Here is a 14,113-nt window from a genome sequence, read left to right on the forward strand (position 1 = left end):
CCCCCGCGCTGCCTCGGTGTTACCGCCTCAGTGGTCCCCCAAGCTGCCTCGGTGCTACAGATACAAGTGTCCCTCCCGGCCGCCGCGCTCGCTCTTTAGTTCCGCACGCAACCAGTCGTCGTCCCCCCCCCCCCCCCCCGGTGCTCTCGGAGGAGCTCCGCGGTGTTGGGGAGGGGGGGGATCGGGGCCAGCTGTGGAGCAGGGGGGGATCGGGGCCAGCTGTGGGGGTGGGTGGGTAGGGAGATCGTGCCCAGCTGTGGGGCGGCACACACAGCCCCATTTAAGCCCGCCCGCAGCCCCTCACATGATGGGAGTGTGACTGGGGTTCGGGCACGAGGTAGCGGTGATGGCCCTGAGCAGAGTCCGCCTGTTCCAGCCCCACGGGGAGGGCACCCGGCTGCTGCCCCAGGTAACGCCGGGACCCCCACTCCTCTCCCACGGGACCCCTTACCCGTGCACCCCACAGCCCCCGACCCCTGGGTACCAGCATGTATCTGTGCTGCATCCCGCATCCCTGGGGGTCTCCATAGGGTCAGGGTCTTTGGGGTGCTCCCCTGCAGACCTCCGTGATGAGCAGGGGTGGGGTTGGGGTTCCCTGTGCAGAGGGGCTCAGCAAAAGGCTGTAGGGTGGCTCCAGGAGCCCGTGACAGTGTCTGGCTGTGGGACGAGGTACGTGTGCTGGTGGAACATTTCTGGGGGGCTGTGATGGCTTCTCTGTCCGTACAGGCATCCAGGCTGGTGGAGCTGCCCTACTCCTCCTTTGATGACGATGATGCTGATGACGATGGCCACTCACTGCCCAGGCTCACGGCTGAGCAGGACTCTGGGGCGTGGTACCCCGGCCCCCCCAAAGTGAGCCCCTTCAGCCACTGCGTGCGCTACCTGGCCTTCCTCTGGAACCTCCTCTTCCTCCTGCTGGGGCTGCTGATCCTTGCTGTGGGGGTCTGGGGGCTGCTGGCCAAGAACCCCCTGCCCGGGGGGGAGCGTGGGGTGCCCCTGGGCTCGGACCCCATGCTGCTGTTTGTGCTGGCGGGGCTGGCGGCCAGCGCCGTGTCCCTGGCCGGCTGCCTGGGCACCTTCCGTGCCAGCCCCTGCCTGCTGCGCTTCTTCCTGGGTGCTGTGCTGGCTTTCGGGGGGCTGGAGCTGCTGGGGGGGCTCCTGCTGCTGCTGGCGCGGCGGCGGCTGCGGGACGCGCTGCGGGACCTCCTGCTCCTGTGCCTCCTGCGCTACCAGGAGGATCCCGACCTGCAGTTCCTGGTGGATGAGGTGCAGCGGAGCCTCCAGTGCTGCGGCCTCGAGTCCTACCGCGACTGGGAGAGCAACCTGTGAGTCGGGGTTGGGGGGTGTACTGGGGGACCCCATCCCCACCACGGGGCTGGAAACTCTGCTAGGTGGGGGACCTCACGCCCGCCATAGGGCTGTTCCTTGTGGGGTCTGTGCTGGGGATGCACATTTGGGGTGGTGTGAGCCCTGGGATGGTCCAGAAAAGAGAGAAATGAGCTGGAACCCATGGTTGGTGTCCAGCTCTGTGGCTGGGGGGAGTGGGAGCCCCCATCCCCGCACCCCAAATGTGCGTGACCCCACATCTGTGTCCATCCCGCAGGTACTTCAACTGCAGCGCCCCAGGGGCGCAGGCGTGCGGCGTCCCGGCCTCCTGCTGCCAGGACCCGCTGGAGAACGGCTCCGTGCCCAACGCCCAGTGCGGGTTCGGGGTGCTGGGGCTGGCGGCAGCGGCGGCCGGGGCCGTGGTGCACCTGGGGGGCTGCGGGGGCCGCGCTGGGCTCGTGGCTGCGGGGCCAGGCCGGGGCCATTGCCGCCGGTGCCACCGCCCTGGTGCTGGTGGAGGCCGTGGGAGCGCTCATGGCACTCAGGGTGCTCAGGGATATCACGGCTGTGAGGGTGTGGGAGTGAGGGCACCGGGAAATTGGGATATGCAGGAGGCTGGTCTGGTCCCAAATAAACCTTGTCAAAATCCTGAACCTGCCTGTGTCTTGCCCGTGTCACCATCGCCACCGGTGCAGCTGCTGAGGGTGTGCAGGGACATTGTGGGAGTGAGGGGTGGGGATTTGGGGACATCTGGGGTGCTGGTCCAGCCCCAAATAAACCTTGTCACAATCCTGAACCCATCCGCCTCCTGCCCACCCCAGTGCAGGCCATGGGGAGCCGCTTTCCCTCCCCCCTCAACCCGCAACACCGACTCCTGCCCTCGTTTGGGTTTAATGAATATTTTTCTAAGCTGAGCCCCCCAGCATGGGCAGGGGGGCCTCGACCTACACAGCACTACACAGTAAGCCTGCCCAAATCCTAAATGATTCCGTACTGAGCCAGCTCGTGCAGCTCCAGGTGGCTGAAGGCTTCCCAGGGACAGATGACGGTGATGTCTGAGGAGAGAGAGGACAGAGATTGTAGCAGCGTGACCCCCCAGCCCCTTACCCCACACTGCCAAGGTGGGTGGGATTCCCATACCTGTTCCCAACCCCTCCATGCCTGGGATGTCATCACCGAACCTGCAAGGAAAGAGGGGATGTCTGGCCTGACCCCCAGGAAGACCGCCCCCCCCCCCCCCCCCCATCCCAGGGCCCTTCCCCACTCACCCCTGCACCCCCTTTTTGGGGGGTTTGCTCTTGAACTGCCTCGTCTGCCTCTGCTTGAACTTGGGGGGTCCCTTGCGAGGGGTGGCGGGACCCCCGGTCACCCTCGTGGCTGATTTGACCTCCAGCTTGGGGGGCTCCAGGCTCATGGTGGTGGGGGGCCGGCAGCCCCGGCTCACGGCGTTCCCTGCGGCTCACGGCGTTCCCTGCGGCTCCTCACACCCGCTGGAGGGAAATGGGGGACACCAGCTTCGCCTCCCCCCTGTGGCCCCGTTCCCACCCAGTCCCTGATCGGCTTTGTGCAGCCCCCTCCCCACAACGCTGACTCAGGCCAGCTCAGCCATTAATCCCCAAAGGCAGGGAAGGACATCCTGGGCGGCCCCAGAGCTGCTGCTGCTCCTTCATCCCCTGTCCCCCATCATCCCACGTCCCAGTGTGGATGTGACACCTGGGGACCCCTCAGGGCACTGCCAGGACCCCCCATGGCTTGCCCTGGGGGCTGTACTGGGATGGGCAGGTGTGGGGTGGTGGGCACCCCGGGCTGGGCTGGAGGAGCAGAGGACAGCCCGTGGCACCGGGAGCGGGAATTCTGCAGCACAAGCCCAGCTCTGGCAGTGGTGTGAGGGATTTGGCCCTGCTGCAGAGCTGGGCATGGGCCTGGGAAGAAGGATCCAACCCAGGGAGCTGCTCCTGGATGCAGGAAAGAGCAACAAAGCAACCCCGTGTCCCATCCCAGCCTGGAGAGCCCTGACTCACACAGTCCCGCGGTTCCAGAGCTGCTCCCTCCGTCCGCTTCCCTCCGTCCCGCAGCTCTGGGGCGCTTTTCGGGGAGGGAGTTTTATCCTGCCCGGGGGTAATAGGATTATTGACCTCCCTTCTTCCCCAGGGGGTAATCTGGTGTCCTTCCCCTGCTCTGGGTGGGGAGGAGGCGTCAGGATTAGTCCTGACTGTGCCAGGTGGACAATGGATCCCACGTGAGGGGAATCCTCCCTCCTCTCCTGGGGGATCCCCATTCCCAAAGAGATTCCCCCAGTGTCCCCTGATCCCAGAGGGAGCGATGGGACCCCAATTCCAGTCTCCATTCTGGGTGGGGGTCCTGGCTGTGGCTGGAGAGGGCCTGGCAGCCCCTGCCCATGGCCGGAGTCGCTCCAAAGCTTCCCTAATCCAGCAGTAAAGCAATTAAAAACGGAATAATCTCGGCACACTTTAATTGAACTTCAGCCCCTGCCACTAATTGCAATTAGTTGGGCTCCAACAAATAGGATTAAAGGGATCCAGGAGCGTTGTCCATGGAGAACCACCTACTTCCCTGGCAGAGAGCAGAGCCTGGCTGTTAATTGGGGTTCATTAGTGAGTGACACTCAAGGGCTTGGTGGCTTCTTGGGGACCTTGTCCCGGGATGATGGGGGGGGGGTCTGTGTGGGTCTCACTGGCTGTGAGTCCCCCAGGATGGAGGGGGGGTTTTGGGACAAGTTTAAGGTGGAGGCAGAAGGAAGTGAGGAAGAAAAGGTGCCTTGGAGAGCAGCCAGGCAGGATGTGACACCAGGGACAGGGACAGTGTCCTGGACAGGAGGCTGCTGCTTCCCACGTGCTCGGGACCACACGCTGTCCCCCCGAGCCCTCCTCACCACCAGGGCACGGCCAAGGTGCTGAAAATCCCCTCAAGGTGCTTAAATTCCAGCTGGGAGCACAGGAGGAGGAGGGCTGGGCATGGGGGGCCACCCCAGCCTGCCCTTGGCAGGGATTTGCCACGCTGGGGAGAGCACAGCATCCAGCTCCCGGGAAATCCGGGGCTCAGGACGGGCCTGAGCCACTGCCTGTCCCCAAGGGCAGCTCCCTCCGAGCAGGAGGTGACCCGACCTCGCATGACACCCCCGGGATCCCGTGCTCAGCACACAATAAACACTATAAATAACCCAAGTCCGGATCCTGCCACCCCAGGGGTGTCCCCCACCAGTCTGGGGGGCCCGGGGGAGGCTCAGTCCTTCCTGGAGCGCAGCCTGATCTCCATCCTGAGGATCATTTTGATGTTCTCGTCCTCCACGTGCTGCTCCACGGCTGCCAAGGCCTGGGCTCCGCCGTCCCGGTGCCGCTCCAGCAGCTCCTCCACGTATCCCACCCAGACGCAGTTGGGGCAGCCGGTCCCGCAGCAGTGGGTGGGCGGGGGGGGCACCGGGGGGGCTGCAGGAGGGTCCCCCCTGTCGCCATCGGGGGTGTCTGGCCCACGGTCACTCCCCGGAGTGTCCGAGCGCTCCCGGAGGCCGCAGCTGGTGGCGGGGTGGGGGCGCGGGGTCGCCCCTCTGGGGCTGTTTGGGGGCTGCAGGGAACCAAGACCCCCGCGCTGATGCCAGTCTGGGGGGCCCGGGGGGACTGCTGCACCCCCAGCTCAGCCACAGGAACCCCCTGCTCCCAGTGTACCCCCACTCCCGCCACTGTCACCCCCTCTCCAGCACCCCCACGTCCCCCTTCCAGCACCCCCAACTCCTGCCCCCCACTCCATGCCCTACACCCCCTTGTACCCCCCTCAGCCCCCCATCCCCAACGCACCCTTGTCTCCCCCAACTCCCCTCAATCCCCGTCCCCTCCCTGTACCCTCCTCTCCCCCACATCCCCCAAGCCCCACCATGACCCCCCGGTACTCCCTTGTCCCCCCGGCCTCGCTCACATCTCACGCCCAGCACCTCTCCGCCCCTCCCGCGGGCTCCCCCGTGTCCCCGCCGTCCCCAGCACCCCGTGTCCCCGCCGGTGTCCCCCCGTGTCCCCCCGTGTCCCCGCGGACCCCGCTCACCCCCCGGCGCGCCCCCGCCAGCCCCCGCGCCCCCCCGCAGCAGCATCCGGCCGCAGCGCCCCGGCCCCGCCCCGAGTGACAGCTCTCTCGGCCAATAGCAGCTCGGCAGAGTGAGGAAAGCGGGATTTGCGGGGCAGGAGGGACCAATAAGGAGCAGGGGGCGGGGCCTGCAATCCGGGGCCTGCAATCCAAATCCTGGCTGCGGAACGGCCACGTGAGGAGTGGCGGAACCATGGCCCGGGGACCGGGACCGGGACGGGGGCAGGGACAGGGACAGAAACAGGCCCGGGGACCGCGACAGAAACCGGGATCGGGACCGAAACAGGGGCAGAGATCGGGACAGGGACAGAAACAGGGCCGAGGACCGGGACCGAGACCAGGACAGGGACAGAAAGCGGGGCCGGGACAGAAAGCGGGACCGAGATCGGAGCGCGGACCGGCCGTCCCTCTGCGCAGCAGGTCAGTGCCCGCGGGATCCAATCGGGATCGCTCCCGGTTTGGCACCTGGACCCACGCGGGGTCTCGGGGCGCGGGTGGGCTCTGGCGGGGGTCCCGTTCTCGGCGGCTGCGTCCTGATCTCCACCCGTGCCCGGGTCCCGGTGTCTCCCCGTGCTGACCCTGATGGCTCCCCATGCCTCGGTCCCGGTGCCCAGCCATGTCTGGGTTTCAGTTTCCCCCCCGTGCCCAAATCCCAGCATCCTTCAATCCCGGATCCCGGTGTCCCGTCGTGTCTGAGTCCCGGTGTCCCAGTGCCTGGCTCCAGGCATCCCTGGCTCCAGGTCCTGGCGCTTCCCTGGAGTGCTCTCGCTGTGCTCATTTCCCCAGGAAGGAGAAGAAGGACAACATGAAACCCAAACACCCCGACGAGCAGGAGATCCCGTTCCGCCTGCGGGAGCTCATGCGGAGCCGCGAGGCCATGAAGCGCCCAGATCCCGGGAAGAGGCAGGCGGCAGGTGGGACACAGAGGTGGCCTGAGCAGGTGGCCAAGGGCCTGGCCCAGGAGCCCATGGCATGGCTGGATCCTGCCACGCGACATCGTCCTCTCTCCAGTGATGTCCCACCCGTGCTCTGCCAGCCGGAGGGACGCCCAGGGTGTCACCGCTGCAGAAATGTCACCCGTCTCTCCTAGAGAAGAAGCAGCAGCAGAAGTCCAAGGGCCCCAAGGCCCCGGGGGACATCCCCACGCCCAGGTTCCGGAGGGGCAAGGGGGAGTCGGAGCGTTCCTACATCTGCCGCATGGAGCAGGAGGTGCAGCGCATCCTCTTCCTCGCGGAGAACCAGCTCCAGCGGGAGCCTGAGAAGGAGGCGACGGCTCCAGAGAAGTCCAGGAGGAAAAAACAGTGAGAGCAAAGCTTTGTGAGCTCGATGGGGCCAGCCCACACCTGTGGCCTGTCCCCTTGCCCAGTTCTGCAGGGCAGGTTTGGCGTTGGCAGCGGCTGGAGGTGCAGGTGGGGGGGCTGTGGGACCCTTTCCCGTGGGGCCATCCCCATGGATCCCATCCATGGATGTCTGGGAACAGAGCCACAGGCCTGCTTCACCCTCCTGGAGGAAAAGCTGTGGGATCTGGGGGCTCCCGTGGGGTAGGGACTCACTCCTTGTTCCCCATCCGCCCCTGAGCCCCAGCCATAACGTGGCTCTTCAGGTTTCAGAAAAAGAAGCTGGAAAAAGCTCGGAAGAAGAAGGAGGAGAAGAAGGAGGCCATGCTGGAGAAGAGCCTGTTCCAAGGTGGGCATGGAGCAGCGCTGAAGTGACCCCCAGCCCCGGGGGGCAGCACATGGAGGGGTGGGGGAGCTGGAGTGGTGCCTCCCAAGGGGCTCCCGCTGACCCTGGCTCTGGCTTCACCCGCAGACAAGGTGCCATTTGGAGAAGTGGTGACACAGCCACCCACCATCACCTCACAGCCCAGGGGACAGGGTCCTGCCAAGCAGGTGAGCTCTGGGGACAATGCTACCCACCCCTTGGGTACCTGGGAGGGCAGCGGTGGCCTCAGTGAGCCGGTGACAGCTCCTCAGAGCGCAGTCCTGGTGTCTCATCCTTCACCTCTCAGCTACCCCGTCTCTGCCCACAGGCTGGACGGAAGCAGCTCCTCCTGACGGCTCGCCTGGGCCAGAGCCAGGCGTCCCTCGCATCCCCCGCGTCCCCCGTGTCCCCGGTGATGTCGATGGCTCGCCGGCGCATCCTGGAGGAGGAGCGGGCGCGCGTCATCCGGGCCTACAGGGACATCCAGAGGCGCAAACAGCTGGAGCGGAAGCACACCCAGGGGGGGCACGGCGTCCCACGCTGAGGGCCCTGGGACTCGAGGGGGACATTGCCCTGATGCTCTTGTGTCACTGCTGAGCCCTGGGGCTTCCCACAGCCCCGCACTCCACGGCTCAGCGCTGCAGTGGGGTCCCTGCGGTGCCACGGACCTGCTTGGAGTAAAAAGTGCCAGTGGGAGCCAGTGGTGTGAGCGTGTTTGGGCTCCCGGTTCCTTAGGGATTACTTAGGGATGCTGCTGTGCTGGCAGGTGGCAGTCCCAGGCACATCGCTGTCCCCACGGGCTCTGGTGGGGGCAGGACCCTCATTCCTCAGCCGTGAGGAGACCCCGGTGCCTGGCCAGCTCAGTGCCCGGTGGGAGGAAAGTGAGGCAGTGCTGGGGACACGGAGCGTCCCACAGGACCCACCTGCACGGTGTCACTTGCCTTTGTTGTCACTATTGGTGACGCTGCTTGAGCCCCAGGGCTGCAGCCACACGCAGCCCTGCCCTTGGCATCACTGCCCGTGTCCCCGCCTGGCCCCGGTCACGGTGACCGCGGTGCCGGGTGTGCTGCCACGTCCCCCCGGTGCCACCGCCCTGCGCCCCCCCCCGGGCAGCCCCCGGCTCCGGGGAGGCTCCGGGGCTGCTCCCGGCGCGGCGCAGCCGTGTCCGCCTCACCTGGCCGGACAAAGGCCCCGCTGTTGGCGGCCCCGCGCCGGCACAAAGCGTTCCCTGTTGGAGCGGGGCCGCCCCGCGCTGCGGCCGGCGCTGGCGGGGCCGGGGGGATCCGCGTTTCCGGAGGGGCCGGGCACGGCGGCTGAGCCGCTCCGCTGTCCCCCGCCAGGCCTGAGCGGGACAGGCTTTGCGCCTTGTTTTCCGTCCCCAGGGTGCGACCGCCGTGTCCCCGGGAAGGTGGAGGTGCCTGGGGGGGGTCACGCTCTGTGCCATGCGCTGCCAGCAGCCGGTGGGAGGGCGCGCTGCGGTGACAGCGGCCCTGGGGACACCGAGTGCCTGGTGCTGCTGGGCGATGCCCTCGCTGCCACCCGGCACCAGGTGAACACAGGTGAGAGGTAAACACGGGTGACGCAGCATGGCCCGGGGGGCACGGCCACATCCTGCTGCAAACACCCGGCTCCCGCGGCCGTGTCCCCGGAGCCGGGAGTGCGGGCTTGTGCCAGCCAAGGGCATGGCAGGGACATGGCGAGTGCCACGCTCCCGCAGTGGGTCCCTTGTGCGGACACCGCGCAGGGCACGCGTGCCCACCGGCAGCCCCAGCGCCGCCATCCCGGCTCCGGCTCAAGGAGACCAGGTCACCCGCTGCCCCCACGGAGCCATTCCAGCCCTGAATAATTCATGGCACTGCTGGCCGCAGGCTTCCTGCCCGGAGGAGGAGGAATGGCTGCGGAGGGGAAGGCAATCCGGGCGGGAAAACCACCACGACCTTGGCACGTCCTCCGTGCTGTGCCACCTCCTGCCCGGCAGCCCATCTGCCCACGGGATCCCGGCCCAGCGGCCCCAGCTGGGGGGGAGGGGGTGCCGAGGACCCTGCTCGGAGCGCCCCCCCCCCATGCTCCCTGTCACTCCCCTAAAGGAGGGAATGGGGCTGAGCCGGTGGGAGCAGCCGGTGGCATTGGGAGCACCTGGGACTCCCACCACAGACCAGCTGTGACAGCACCATAGGAAAAACCACCTTTATTGGGGTGACCTGAAAAAAAGTGGGAAAAAGAATTTGACAGAGAAAGCAGCGAGGAGGGCGAGGGACCCAGCTCCCTCCCCACTCCCTGCAGGGGTCCCCGAGCCCCGAGGGGGAAGGCACCGGGAAGGCGGCCGGAGCTGTGGGGGGCCGGTCTCCAGCCCCAGCAAGGCACTGATCCCCTGGACCCCCAGCAGCCCCCCTTCCCCAGCAGTGGGGAAACAGAGGCACAGAAGGAGGCAGAGCTGGGGACAGCCTCGTGTCCCCTTGTGCCCTGCGGTGGGATGGGGCCAGCTCGGCTTGGGGTCCCCAGGGCTGGTGGGGGTCAGTGCAGAGCCAGGGGCTCGGTGCTGAGGGTGCCCTGGGCCGGGTCCCACTGGTTCCCCAGCTTCGGAGGGTCCATGGCCTGGGGGAGACGGGGTCTGTGCGTCACAAAGGCAGTGAGGTGACAGCTGGGGGTGTCCTCACGGGAGCCTGTCCTTGAGGCAGGGATGCGGGGTCCGGGCACAGCTGGTGGCTTGCGGGTGCCACGGCCAGGTGGGACGGGCAGGTGGGAGCGCTGGCTCTGGGACCGTGTCCAGGCATCCCACGGGTGGGATTCACATGTCAGGGTGGGATGAGGCCCGGTGAGCCCTCGGGAGCGGGACGGAGGGGCCGCGGCCGTGCCGGCGCTGTGGGAGCTGCGTCACGGGGGCTTCACCACCGGTTCCTGCTGTACGGGGACTGCACCTGCGGGCAGAGCGAGGTGGCACTGGGGTGGCAGCAGGACCACGGCACCCACACCAGGTGAGACGTGTACCCTGACCCACCGGGGGGAGCTCTGGGTGCTGGGCAGAGCCGTCGCCATGGCAGGGCCGGACTTTGCCCCCGCCGCAGGCACCGTTCACCCACCTGGCAGCTCCGGGTGTCCCTGGGGATGCTGGAGTGCCGGGCCTGTGCCGTGAAGGCGTCCTCGGCTCGGAGCGTGGAGCTGGCGCTGCCGGGCAAGGGGCTGGTGGAGGCGCGGGGCAGGATCACGTCATAGGGACCTTCGCTCTGAGGGACAGACACGGGGGTGTCACAGCACCGGGAGCACCCCGGCCCCACGGGGTCCCGGGGGTAGAAGGTTCGGAGGGTCCCCACCCCGTTAAAGCAGCCATTGGGACACAGGGGTCACAGGAGCCCCCCACCCACACCCTGTCCCCCACCCCAGTTGCTCCAGTCGGAAGCCTGGCAGGATGTGGCCACCCCTGGTGTCACACTCACCGTCCCCTTGTGCATCAGAGCCATCTCGGTGGGCTGGTACACGCTGGTCAGCAGCTGCCCGTTGTAGCCACTGTACGGGGACACCGGCTTCTTGGCTGCCAAGACATGGGGACAGTCACCACGGAGCCACTGCCACCCCACTGGGGCTCCCCGTACCTCGTTAGCAGCTTTAACGAGCTGACTCAGCAGCTCCGTGCCTTTCCCGCGGGACACTCCTGTCCCCAGCGTTGGCATCGCAGCTGCCTGGCCATGGTTTGTTATTGTAGGGTCTCTCGGGTGCAGGTGCTGCTCAGAGGGGACCCTCCCGCCCCCATGGGGCGCAGACACCTGGCGTGGCCGCCCACGATGCCCATTGGGACCGTCACCACCCCGTGTTATTGCAGGGGCTTGTGGGCCCGGGGCGGAGGGGCAGGAGCCGCGGGCACCCCACGCTGGGGAGGGAGCTCCCTGCGGCTGCGGGGCTCAGCCCAAACTGGTACGCCCAGCCCGGCCAGTTCTCGGGAGCCACAACAGCAGCAGGCGCCAGTGCCGGGCAGGTCACTGCCAGACATCTCGTCACCCACCCACCCCTGCCATACCCGGTAGAGACATCCCTCAGGGTCCCCAAGAGGGTCCTTAGAGCCCACTGGCAGCCCTGCCATGGGGTGAGAGGGTCCCTGGTGGGCCCTGGCGCCTACCGAAGGACGGCTCATCCATGGAGAAGGCCTTGTTCTCCACGAACATGCTCTGCGACTTCTGCTCCTTGAGGATGGTCTCGTAGCCCACCCCACGCGTGGGGTAGCCATCGTCCTCAAAGGCCTGCTCGGGGCTGCGCCGTGTCACGTGTGTCACCTCGGGGATGACGTAGAGCAGGAGGAAGGCGCTGGCGTTGCAGACCAGCGCGATGGCCAGCGTGGGGTCATCCCAGCCGGGCTTGTGGCCAGCACGCTGGTTCCCATACAGGTACATGATGGTCCACACCAGCCAGATGGCCATGGAGAGGCTGGTGGTGGCCAGGATGAAGGCGCTGTGCTTGCGCCAGCGGCCGTAGTGGCCGCAGAGGGCCGGCCAGGCCGTGCTGAAGGCGGCCACCAGCAGGGCCATGACATAGATGAGGGCCATGACGAAGTCAGCGTCCGCCAGCTGGCAGGGGTCCGGGGGGCCACCCTCGCGCCGCACCACCGTGATGATGAGCCACTCGGCGTTGATGATGACCTCAACCGAGGCGAGGGACAGGGCCACCGCCAGCGTCACCCAGCCCCGCGGGGCCCGGTTGCGCCGCGCCAGGAAGTTGAGGGCCACGGCGTGTGCCAGCAGGCAGGAGAAGCAGATGCCAAAGAGGACGCCGAAGAGGAAGCGGCGGGAGGTGCAGGTGGAGAAATCCGGCCCCACGATGAAGTCGAAGGTCAGGCAGAAGAGCCCGAAGGTGCCCAGAAGGAAGAAGACCTGAGTGGCCACCAGGCTCTTCTTCTGCTGGTCCTGCACGAAGGGCAGGCTGGCCACCAGGACGATGGTGAGCACGAAGGTGGTCACCACACCGAGGCTGGCCACTGCCTCCACCCCAATGCCCCAGCCCGCCGAGAGGTCACAGAGGTTGTAGTAGAGGGAGGAGAGGTCGTGGCCACAGCCCGAGGGCGGCGTGGGCTGCGCGGCGGCCGTGGGGAGCAGGGCCAGCAGCACGGCCGTGGAGCCCATCCTGCACCGTGGCATCCAGGGACCCTGCGGGACACAGCGGGGTCAGGGCACAGGGACTGGGGATGTGGATCAGCTCTCAGCTCAGAGCATCCCTGCCCGTGGTCCCCACTGTGCATCCCAGGGTGAGCAGTGGGGTCCTGGGGAGCTCTGCCCTGCTGGCACAGCTGAGCTCACCCAGCATGGCCAGGGAGCCCCCGGTGGGACCAGGCAGCCACGTGAACCCATCGGATGCTTGGCTGGAGGTTGGTGGCAGCTGAGGAGGGGCTCAGCCCCTCTGTGCCCCAAATGATCCCTCCCAACATGGGAATTCTCTGGGGCTGTCTCGATCCCTTCCTCCAGTGTCAGGAGCAGCACCGTGCCCGCCGGCTTCCCAGGAACATCAAATGTGGGCTCAGACCAGATGGCAGAGGTGATGCTGGGGGACAGGGCTGTCCCCTTGCCTTGTCCCTGTGTGCTACCACGTTCCTCTTTCCACTTCTCCCATCCCACTTCCCTCCGCTGGTTCTGGGCACCGGCCCAGTGCAGGTCGCGTGTCCAGCTCGCTGGCACGTAGGCAGCCGCAGCCTGGCACGGCACAGCACGGCACAGCATGGCATGGCACGGGGGTCCTAGTCCCTGTCCCCACCGCTGCCACCCCATTCCTGCCACCCATGGTGGGCACGGGGAAGAGGAGGCAGCGAGGAAGCTGCAGCCTCACTGCTGGGGGAGGAAGAGGAGATGCCGGGGCCGGGAACCCCGGTCCCCCGAGGGGCACCCCGAACCGGGCACCCCCCGGCCCCGGGATGGGGACCCGGACCCCCAGCACCACGCTGGGACGGAGTCCCCGTGCCCGCGGGTTCCAGCAGCTCCACCGCCTCCGGTTCCCACCGCGTCCCCCAGCCCGGTTTCCCCCCCACCTCCAGCCCGGTACCCCCGCACACTCCGCCCGGTTTCCCCCGCGCCCCCGGCCGCTGCACCCGCGTCCCCAGCCCTGCTCCTCCTGCACCCCCCGCCCGCTCCCTCGCACCGCCCGTTGGCTTATCCGCTCCCCCGGCCCGGTCCCGCCGCACTCCTGTCCCGCTCCCCCTGCCCCTCCCGCCGGTTCCCCCCGCCCGCTCCTCCCGCACCCCCATCCCGCACCGTTCCGGTGCTTCCCGGCGCTCCCGCCAGGTCCTGGCCCCGAAACTCCGCCGGAGCCGCCCCCAACCCTCCGGCCGGAGGAGCTGCGGAGGCGGACGGCTCTCGGTCCCGGTCCCGGTCTCTTCCTGTCGGCGTTGCTGGTGTCCCCCAGTCCCGCAGGGTTCGCCCCTCCGCCACCCAGCCCCGCTCACCGGCCGCAGCCCCGCTCACCGGCCGCAGCCCCCGGTGCCCGGCGCTCCGCTCCCCCCGTGCCGAGCCGAGCCAGCCCCGGTGCCGCCGCACCGTGCGCCTGCCCGTCCCGGCCCCTCCCCGAGGTGCGGCTCAGCCCCGAGAGCGCGATCGGGGCCGGCCGGGACCTGCCCCGCCGCACCGGGCGGGGACACCGCGGTCCCGCACCGGCGGGGGTCCCGCACCGGGGCACGGAGGGGGCTGGTGGGGGGCGGAGCAGGGGCCAGCCCACCTGGCCATCAGTGTGATGAGTCTGGGGGGTCTCAGCCACCAATGTGATGAGTCTGGGGGGACTTCAGCCTGGCTCTGCCGAGCGCTGCTCCCCGGGAAAGACTCTCCGGGGACAAGGGACGGAGCGGGGGGGCTGCCCCGGGGCATGGACGGGGCTGAGGGGAGCAGACCCTGCACTAGGGGGTTAAGCAGGGGGGGCCCACCTGGCCATCACTGTGATGAGTCTGGGGGTCTCAGCCTGGCCCTGCTGAGTGCTGCACATCAGGAAAGACCCTCAGGGGACAAGGGATGGAGCAGTGGGAGCTGCG

At 67.9% G+C, this 14,113-nt stretch overlaps 5 protein-coding genes across 8 annotated transcripts; 2 read left to right on the forward strand and 3 right to left on the reverse strand.

Moving 5' to 3' along the window:
* Nucleotides 1-298: 298 nt before the first annotated feature.
* On the forward strand, nucleotides 299-1,979 carry TSPAN10 (tetraspanin 10). The gene is given in 4 exon segments (XM_048323435.1): nucleotides 299-409; nucleotides 727-1,325; nucleotides 1,604-1,766; nucleotides 1,768-1,979. Coding segments are annotated over 4 exon segments (969 nt in total). The 5' UTR covers nucleotides 299-346; the 3' UTR covers nucleotides 1,912-1,979.
* Nucleotides 1,980-2,201: 222 nt separating this feature from the next.
* PDE6G (phosphodiesterase 6G) lies at nucleotides 2,202-3,453 on the reverse strand. The gene is made up of 4 exons (XM_048323438.1): nucleotides 3,348-3,453; nucleotides 2,595-2,816; nucleotides 2,467-2,507; nucleotides 2,202-2,381 (listed from the first exon to the last, which is right to left on the reverse strand). Exons 2-4 carry the CDS (start codon nucleotides 2,738-2,740, stop codon nucleotides 2,305-2,307), a joined length of 264 nt encoding a protein of 87 aa, XP_048179395.1. The 5' UTR covers nucleotides 2,741-2,816; nucleotides 3,348-3,453; the 3' UTR covers nucleotides 2,202-2,304.
* A 329-nt stretch (nucleotides 3,454-3,782) lies between these two features.
* Nucleotides 3,783-5,613, reverse strand: OXLD1 (oxidoreductase like domain containing 1). Its single transcript, XM_048324146.1, has 2 exons — nucleotides 5,380-5,613; nucleotides 3,783-4,908 (listed from the first exon to the last, which is right to left on the reverse strand). Exons 1-2 carry the CDS (start codon nucleotides 5,611-5,613, stop codon nucleotides 4,570-4,572), a joined length of 573 nt encoding a protein of 190 aa, XP_048180103.1. The 3' UTR covers nucleotides 3,783-4,569.
* On the forward strand, nucleotides 5,568-7,815 carry CCDC137 (coiled-coil domain containing 137). Of its 2 annotated transcripts, none has more exons than XM_048323436.1 (6): nucleotides 5,568-5,838; nucleotides 6,205-6,332; nucleotides 6,509-6,719; nucleotides 7,022-7,104; nucleotides 7,228-7,307; nucleotides 7,427-7,815. In XM_048323436.1, exons 1-6 carry the CDS (start codon nucleotides 5,612-5,614, stop codon nucleotides 7,661-7,663), a joined length of 966 nt encoding a protein of 321 aa, XP_048179393.1. In that variant the 5' UTR covers nucleotides 5,568-5,611; the 3' UTR covers nucleotides 7,664-7,815. The 2 variants fall into 2 exon arrangements, with proteins under 2 accessions (XP_048179393.1, XP_048179394.1); XM_048323437.1 differs by having other exon boundaries at nucleotides 5,569-5,838; nucleotides 7,448-7,815.
* Nucleotides 7,816-9,292: 1,477 nt separating this feature from the next.
* GPRC5C (G protein-coupled receptor class C group 5 member C) lies at nucleotides 9,293-13,635 on the reverse strand. Of its 3 annotated transcripts, none has more exons than XM_048323427.1 (5): nucleotides 13,557-13,635; nucleotides 11,231-12,251; nucleotides 10,554-10,648; nucleotides 10,200-10,343; nucleotides 9,293-10,037 (listed from the first exon to the last, which is right to left on the reverse strand). In XM_048323427.1, the coding sequence occupies exons 2-5, from the start codon at nucleotides 12,240-12,242 to the stop codon at nucleotides 10,005-10,007; spliced, it is 1,284 nt and encodes a 427-aa protein (XP_048179384.1). In that variant the 5' UTR covers nucleotides 12,243-12,251; nucleotides 13,557-13,635; the 3' UTR covers nucleotides 9,293-10,004. The 3 variants fall into 3 exon arrangements, with proteins under 3 accessions (XP_048179384.1, XP_048179385.1, XP_048179383.1); XM_048323428.1 differs by having other exon boundaries at nucleotides 13,538-13,605; XM_048323426.1 differs by lacking the exon at nucleotides 13,557-13,635 and adding an exon at nucleotides 12,402-13,074.
* Between the last annotated feature and the right edge of the window lie 478 nt (nucleotides 13,636-14,113).

This window comes from Corvus hawaiiensis, chromosome 19, assembly GCF_020740725.1.
Source record: "Corvus hawaiiensis isolate bCorHaw1 chromosome 19, bCorHaw1.pri.cur, whole genome shotgun sequence".
Lineage (NCBI taxonomy): Eukaryota > Metazoa > Chordata > Aves > Passeriformes > Corvidae > Corvus > Corvus hawaiiensis.